Genomic DNA, 8,422 nt, shown 5'->3' on the forward strand with positions numbered 1-8,422 from the left:
CTTCCCAGCCACTCGGCCCCCAGCATGTGCTGGTGCCTGGGGTTGTTCCCCTCCGGGTGCAGGACTTTACATTTCCTTTTGTTGAACTGCATGAGGTTCCTGTCAGACCATTTCTCCAGCCTGTTGAGGTCCCTCTGGATGGCAGCACAACCCTCTAGTATATCAGTGTCTCCTCCCGGTTTTGCGTCACCAGCAAACGTGCGGAGTTTGACATGACACTCTTGTCGTGTCATCTAGATAATTAATGAAGATGCTGAACAGGATTGGATCGAGTATTGACCCCTGGGGTACACCACTAATTACTGGCCTCCAGCTAGACCTTATGCTGCTAATCACCATCCTCTGGGCCCAGCCACTCAGCCAGTTTTTAGTCCACCTCACTGTCTCCTCATCCAGCCTATACTTCCATCAGCTGCTCTGTGAGGATCTTACGGGAGACAGTGTCAAAAGCCTCGCTGAAGTCAGGACAGACAATACCCAATGTCTCTACTGGGCTGCTCTTTGCTGCCAGTCGGCAATTCCAAGGAGAGCCCAAGGCACAGGAGTGTGTACTCTCCAAGGCAAGGCCCTGTTCGGCTGGTGGGGACGAGCAGTGTCGTACCTTTTGTGGATGTGCGACCTGCGATTCTCCGGTGTTTCCAGGAGCTCCAGGCTCCTGGTAGGTTCTGCAGTGCTTATTACCTGTGGACATGTGGGTGGCACGTGGGTGGAGGGGGTCTGCTTTAGCATCAGCAAAACTGCTGCAGCACCTGGGCCTGTGCTGGGCTTTCTCCTCTCCCAGAGTTATTTCAGGTTAATGGGTTTGATCGGGTGTCCCTTAACTGCTGCCTGCTGCTCCCCCTTGGTCAGGATCTGGTTTCTAAAGGCTGGGCTGAGATTCACTAAGGACACAGCTGGCCTTGGATCTGTTCATATGTGCCCCCCTTCTGGTATGTGACTGCTTGGTTCTGTTGCGCAACTGTGGGCTGCTTCTCTCTCAGCTTCTTTTAAGCTGGAGGCAAGTCCCTTTTAGGGTGCTGGTGGCCAGATGCGGGTCTGGACTGGGTGCAATGGCCTCGGATGTTCTTTTTTCATTTTTTTCTGCACTCAGGACTGCCCAAACCACGGCTTCAAGGCAGGCATGAAGGTGGAAGCAGTGGACCTGATGGAACCCCGGCTCATCTGCGTGGCCACGGTGAAGCGTGTAGTCCACCGTCTCCTTAGCATCCATTTTGATGGCTGGGACAACGAGTATGACCAGTGGGTGGACTGCGAGTCTCCAGACATTTATCCTGTGGGGTGGTGCGAGCTGACAGGCTACCAGCTTCAACCACCTGTTGTTCCAGGTGAGTGAAGATTTTGCTGTGGTTTCTAGCGCTAGAGGTAAAGGTTTCCTTCCTCCTGCTCTGTGAGTGGCTCCTCTTTTTTTTTTTTTTTTCTTTTTTTGGAGAAAATTGCCTCCTTGATTTGTGCTGGCTACCATAAGTCTTCCTCTACTGCCACACATTCTAGCAGCTGGCAGAGGGGAGGAGTCTGGTGGGGAGAAAACAGCCTGAGATTTGAGGTTGGCTCTGTTTTCCCTCTGTTCCCCCACCTGCACGCCAACAGAGAATTGCTCCTGATGAAGTCGGGTAGAGTTCCAGGTTGTCCTGTCCCCGCACAGCTCCCTTTTACTAAGCATACCTACAACCTCAGCCAGGTAGCAGGGGGAGCTCAGCCCCTGCTCCCTTTTTCTTATCAATTCTCTGACTCTGTAAAAGGTAAGAACATCCCTCTCAAGAGTTTATTCCTTCCCTTATCACAGGGAGGCCACTGCCTCACCTTTGCGGATGTTTTCCTTCTTGTCCCAAGCTACGAATCTCATTTCTTTACTGCCCCTGCCAAATCTCTACTGGGCCTCTCTCCCCTGTGCTGCCCCAGCCTGCCGCCCTGGGCCCTCGCCTGGAAGCACAGACAGCAACTGGGCTAGAGCCTTGCTTTCCCCTCAGCTGGTTGTCTTGGGAAGAGGGCGTTGGCTCGGGGGGACGGGTGTATCTTGTTTCTCGCTTATGTCACTTCATCCCAGTTACCTACTGGTTATGGGACTTGGCTTTCGTTTCCCTCTCGTCTCCATGACAGAGCCCACAACTCCAGTGAAGGCCAAGGAGGTGCCCAAGAAGAAGAAGAAACCCTATGGAAAGAAGAGTGAGTGATGTTTGATTAGTGCCCTCCCGCTCGCTCGCAGGCTGGGCCCAGTTAGAGGAACCCTGTCCATGTCCTGTCAGAGCAGGAGAGAGAGGCCTTGTCTCGCTGTGGATGCCCTCAGTCGGCTGTGGGTTTGACCACACAGCTTCATCCTTCTTAACTGCCCTATGACCTAAAAGAGCAGAGAGCTCTGTGTGTGGGAAGGAGCTGTTTTGCGGTCCGTTTTCTGTTGGCCGAGGAATAGAAGGCGCTTGCTTCCAGGCGTGAGGTTGTGCTGCTTTCCCTGACGTGTCTGTGGTCGGAGGGAGATTGTTTGCTGCAGCTGGAGGGTGGCTGGAGAGCAACCCTGCCTGCTTTGTGCTGCGGGAAAGAAGGCCTTAAGATGGCTGAAGAGGCCGGAGGTGGGGCTGGACAATGTTCTTGTTTCATCTTGTCGTTGTTGTCGTCACTGTTGCAGTAGCTGTGGCAAATCACGTGTAGACAGGCGAGCAATTCCTTCCTGGGGGGTGGAGAGGAAAGGACATCTAAAGAATATAAAGGTGTTGAACCTAAATAAAACTAAAAATGCAAACATTACTGCTCCAATGTCCATGCCTTGCAGCCAGCATGCCCATTGCCTAGGACTAGACCCAGACAGGTAAGCAAAGCTGACTCCAGACTGATTCCTACCGCACCTGCTCCTCGGAAGCTAAGCACACGCTGCAGTGCCTTGCCTTTAATGAAGGAGAACGTGGAGGAGCATATTTTGAGATGATGACTGTAGAGGTTTTCTCCAGTAGGCCATTTCTGTCAAGTAACCAGCTGGCAGCTAATGACCGTGTAGCTTGCTGGTCAGTTGTGCTGGTCCCTGGCCTGTGGTTTCTCAGTGGAGCAGGGTTGCTGATTTTTTTCCAGGGGAAAAGAAACACGCTTTTCCCCATGCTCTGTTATCTCTTTGTTAAGGAAAAAAGTTACCTGCCAAAACCCGCAACATCAAGCAGACTGTCAAGAAGCCTTCCACCCCGAAGATGAAACGAGAAGCAAAAGCTGCCAGCAAGGCTTTGCCAGAGCCAGCGCCTGATGAGAGTAAGGGAGTGAGTTATTCTGCTCGGCAGCCACGTGCAACTCTCTCGCGTACGCCCTGCGTGCCCCCGGCCCTCCTGAGGCCTGTGCTGCCTCTGGCCCCTTAAGTCGTGGGCGGCCCAAGGCAGGGAAAGGCAGCATAGTGACATATACCCTTCCCTGCTCCTCCAGAGACACGGAGAATGGAAGAAAGCCTTTACCTGCTTTCCCTGGGGAATTTTGCCTCCTGAGAAGGTTTGGTGACACCAGGACAGCTAGATACCTTGATAGTGCTGGTGCCTGCTGAGGGCCTGGCTGCTGTACTAAGCAGTCTGGTTGTGTGAGGTCAGTTAGGGAGGAGAGACAAGATGGACGTGTCAGAGGTGTGCTGTCACATCCCAGTCCCCGTAAAGGCTGTCGCAGGATGTGAACGCAGCCCATCGTGCTGAGCATCAAGAGATGTAACCAGAAGAGCAGCTAGGTCACCTGCCAACCCTAGTGGGTGCTGGGGAAGAGGGTGGGTGCGGTGCTTTGTGCGCATGGGGATGATGGAGCCTCACGAAGGTCCCTGTTGCTCACAGAGGTTTAATTTCCCCTCTGTGGAGCCAGGCAGATAGAGGATGAACCGCACTGGCTTTTCTTCCCTCAGCCCGAGGGAAAGTTGTTCTTGGGAGCAGGGAGCTGAATGCTGCCAGGGTTTAGTCCCCTCCCAGGGTTTAGTCACTGCTGCTGTGACCGTGGATGGATTTGTGGCGGCAGGGCAGGGCTGCCTGTGGTAAGGGACCCCGAAGTGGGCTGGAAACCTGGGGCATTTTGAGTATCTGCGTGAGCAGAGCTGGTTCTGGGGTGCTGCAGGTAGGGAGAGACAGCATGGGTTGATTTTACTTACTTATTTTTCCCTCTCTCTTTTTGTCTCTTGCTAGTCATTGCCGTGCAGGTCAAAGAAGAAACTATCGACCCCTCGGTAGCAGAGTTTGAAGCCACAGAGCTTCCCGTTCCTGTCAGCAGCATAAAGCAGGAGGTCACAGACTGATCCCGGAGTATCCCCCAGCTGCCCACAGCAGCCTGTGCTTCACCTTGTAGCTCTTTGGGGAAGATCCTGGCAAAGGGAAGCAGAAGACTAAAAGGGCCTTCCCTTTTTGGGGCAGACCACCCTGCAACATCACAACTCTGCTTTCCTGGTGTGCAAGAAAATTTCCCCCAGACTTGTAATTTTTGAGCCCTGGGGAAGAGACTCCAGAAAGGCCACGGGCGTGCTGAGGAGCATGGCCAGGGGTTGTGTGTGCCTGGCCTTGAAGGCACCTTGCTGAGCAGGAGCTCCCAACGGGGAAGGAGGCTGCCGGAGCATGAAGGGGCAGTTTGGGTTCTCGGCTGTGGCTGGAGGGGGCAAGCTACGGTCTGAGATGATGTGTGCAGGTCACACGTGTCAGGAAATCGGCTGCCCTCGTAGGACAGTGGTGCTGCGCTCCCTGGTCTCGGCCCTGCAACCCTCGAGGAAGTCAGGACAGGAAGAGTGGAAAGAGGTGGAAAAAACAACAAAAAACAACAAAAAGGGATGATGATGCCTCTTGAGGGAGCAAGAGACCTTTTTGAATGTCATAATTTCTTGCTTTTGAACCCAGAATTGCAGAGGACATGGTACACAGTTTGAAATTTTAATTTTTTTAGCAGTCCTGTAAATTTGATCTACGATGTGTACCCTAGAGCCCTGTGAATTAAACTCGAGGAAGCGGCCAAAGGCTTGCCTATTGCTTTCTCGGTCACCAAAATACCAGTGTTAGCCAAGATGGGGAGGAGAAGAGGGCTAGGTGTAAGTGAAGTGGGTAGGTGTAAGTGAACGGTGGTTTGGGTTTGAGTTGGTGTGGGTTTTTTACTTTTTTTGAGGCATGCAGTAGGGGTTTTTCTGTGCACTCGCTGCTGTCTGCTTCGCAGTTCTGCGTGAGGGCTGAATATCACAGAGGTGCATTAGATAAGGCAGGGGATGCCATTTCCCATTTTAGTGCAAAACTGTAACATTCCTCTCTTTCCCCAGCCTGGCCTTCAAAGTTGAGGCCACGAAATGGCTGCCTTGGCCACGAAATGGCTGCCTTGGCCATCTTCCTCTCAAGCTTCCAGGTGACAGCTTGTGATGCCAAAATAGTTCCTGCTTTGCACAGTGGTTCATGACCAAAAAAAAATTGTTGGCAAGCTGCCTAGAAAACACAGGGTAGAGGCTGGGAGTAATTAGCACACTCTTCCTCTTTTCCCTTCTAAAGAGGTAAACAGAGCCTTTAACGGGAGAGGGAAGAAAGGGCCGTGGGGGAGCAGTGAAACACAAGTGGAAAAAACGTGGAGGGTCTGTGTCAGACCGGCCGCTAGAGTTGTGCCACCTCGGCTTATCCCTAACTGACCCCCGGGAGGGCCCTGGGCTCCCGGGGAAATCGTGATGAGGTGAGCGTGGGGCAGAGGGGGTGGGATTTTTATGGAAGGCGTGTAACGGGGCTTCCCTGCCTGTCCTGCTAGCTCTGCGTCTCGCCAGCTCGCAACTGGATGGCTTGATGCGGGAGGATCTCTTTTCAGGGCAAAGCCATTGTGGTTCTCTCTTCCCCTCCCTCCTGGGCTGCCACCTTTCCCCAGCCTTGCGAAACAGCTGGGCTTGTAGGGCCACCTGCTTTTCTAGGATGGACGTTTCAAAATGCCTTTGGCTTCCTTCCTCCTGTTGTTTTTGCTGTAACAGTTCCACGCCCCACACGGTCATTTCATGGCTACAAGTGTTTATCTTTTAAAGCCTCAATTTGAACCAACTTCTGACTTTAAAATGGGGCTGGAGGGCTCCCAACCTGGGCTGCCATGGGGAATAAGTTGGGCACATCGCTTATGATGGGATCGCTCACGGGATCAGTGATCCCGTTCCACCGATCGGACCACTGACCAAATTTTGCAGGAAATAGAAAGGTTTCAATCTGCTTATGTTTTAATTCTGAGGAGCTGCTGGGAATTCAGGCAATGTTTTCACTGGTGATAAATTTTAAGTTTTCTGCTCTAAGATTTGAGCCCATGCGGGATCTTGCGTTGATGCTGTTTGCAGTCCCGCTCAGGGCTCTTCCATCATTTCTAAAGCTGTGAAAGCACAGCACTCTTAAAAAACAAAACATAGTTGCGGATTCCAGCTTTTCCGCATGGCTGGAGGGAGCCTTAGGAAGAAAAAGCAAGTATTTAGCTTTGTTGTTGGAGTCATCAAAGCATGCTGCAAACACTAAGGAAGCTTTTTGCATCAGTTCTTTCTAGGGTAACGTGCCTCTGCCTCCTGCCAAAACAAACTCCGCATCTTTGGCAAATCAGCATCGCTTCGGTGGCACCAGGCTCTCTCCTATGCCCTGTGTGCAGTATCCACGTCGTGACAGTGGGACAAGTCTAGAAAACCTGCTCTCACCACACTGCGGGAACGGCCCTGTTGTGTCCTGCGCACGTTTCCTAAGCTCTGCTCTTCTTGAAGCCTCTGGCTGGTGATTTTCCAGATCTCTTTTTCTTGCTGGGCTTGCTTGCAGCTTTGGTCTTGCCAGGACTGGCTTCCCCAGCCTCACCTCGGCCCCAGCCGGGGCAGGTTTGGAAAGCGGTGGAAAGCTTCACCTTCAGCCCTCGGGTTTCTGCAGGGGAGCCGCAGGTGGCCCCGACACGGAGGTTGAGTTTGTCGATCCACCTGGAAACGTGGCAGGAGATCAGGGAAAGGAAGAGGACGGGGAAAGGGGAGAGGCAAAAACCCACGCCCATGAGTGCGCACGAGTCACTTCAAAGCCAGGCCAGGTTGCTCAGGGTCTCGCCTGGGTGACCTTTGGATTTCTGAGTATCTGCCCACCCCACCTTGTGGCTGCTTTTACCACACCCGGGCAGACGAGGCTAGGAAAGCCCAGGCTACTTCCAGCCTCACTCGTAGGTGCGCACTCTGTTTCACCACCGCAGAAGACCCAAAGCGGCCAGCGTGCCATGGGCTTGTGCCTGCGGCACAGCAGGGTCCAGTTCTCCCCCCGGGGCTGTTCCCCCGCCTCGCAGCACTCACCTGCGCAGGGGCAGGAGCTGGCAGTCGCAGTGGAAAGGCACGTCCCTCAGGTTGAGGATCTCCAGCCCTGTGAAGTTGCTCATGTCGGGGACGTTCCTCATTTTGTTGCTCTCCAGGTAGAGGCTTCTGATCTTGGGACCGAGGCCAGCGAAGGCACCGGGGGAAATCTGCAACGACAGGAGGGTGAGTCTCGTGGGGGCAGGGGAGCAAATCTCTGCCCTGCACTGCTGATCAGCTTGGGGGGCTGAGACCTTGTCCTGAATCTGGTGGCCCTGTGAAAGAGCTGTTTTAAACAGCAGCGCATGTGTTTGGGGACTGTTAATTAACCAGTTTCGGTCACATTTGGGGACTCGCTAGACCCTGCTCGGTTTTCCTGGAAAGAAGGTGACATGGGGGAGGTCTTGGAGCGATCCGTGGGCACTGTTAAAGGTGGATGGTCCTTACGAGAGCGGTGCTGACGCCGCTTGCTTTAGAGGATGGAGGAATTCAGGGTAATAGCGGTGAAGAGTCCCGCAGGACGGCTCATAGTAAGAGCAGGAGAAATAAGGTCAGGGCTGGGGGAAGGCGGGGAGGTTCGGGGAATGGTCTGGACCCCACCGAATTTGGGTGTCCTTAAGGACCGGAGGGAGCAAGGCTGTCCCAGGGGGAGTTGGGAGACAGTTTGGAGCAAGCCCAAGGCAGCCTCTCCTCTCAGCCAGGCTCTGGAGCATCTCCTAAAGCCTTTGGGAGTTTGGGACATCCGTTGGGACACCCCTATAGAGGCCACCAGCCCTGGGCGCTGGAAGGAGATGGGACCCTATGGCTGCGCCCTGCGGTGCCCCTGCCCCTCGGGGGTCCCCACTCCCCCCCGGGTGCCCCCAGCCACACGCACCCGCTCCAGGCCCATGTTGTCCAGGTAGAGGTGCTGCAGGCTGGAGGCCACCGGCAGAAAGGAGCCATCCCCCAGGCTCTTGATGGGGTTTTGGGACAACTTCAGCTCGCTCAGGGCGGGCAGACCTCGCAGGGCTGCCGTGGGCACCTCTGCCAGGCGGTTTCCCTCCAGGTGCAGCTTCTCCAGCATCTTGGCAGGAGCCAGGGCGGCGGGGGCGATGTGCCTGATGGCATTCCCGGCGAGGCAGAGCCAGCGCAGCCCCCCAGCCCCAGCCAGGTCGACCTATGCCAGATCCCCGATGGCGCTGTGCT

At 54.4% G+C, this 8,422-nt stretch overlaps 1 protein-coding gene across 1 annotated transcript in view; it reads left to right on the plus strand.

Moving 5' to 3' along the window:
• L3MBTL2 (l(3)mbt-like 2 (Drosophila)) overlaps positions 1-4,396 on the plus strand; it is a 15,983-nt gene extending 11,587 nt beyond the window's left edge. The window contains exons 13-15 of the mRNA XM_009700696.1: positions 1,091-1,325; positions 3,106-3,228; positions 4,128-4,396. Of these exons, the coding sequence (XP_009698998.1) occupies positions 1,091-1,325; positions 3,106-3,228; positions 4,128-4,237 (468 nt within the window). The 3' untranslated portion in view covers positions 4,238-4,396. The remainder of the gene's footprint in view (positions 1-1,090; positions 1,326-3,105; positions 3,229-4,127) is intronic.
• Positions 4,397-8,422: the final 4,026 nt, after the last annotated feature.

This window comes from Cariama cristata, unplaced genomic scaffold (assembly GCF_000690535.1).
Source record: "Cariama cristata isolate BGI_N322 unplaced genomic scaffold, ASM69053v1 scaffold7435, whole genome shotgun sequence".
Lineage (NCBI taxonomy): Eukaryota > Metazoa > Chordata > Aves > Cariamiformes > Cariamidae > Cariama > Cariama cristata.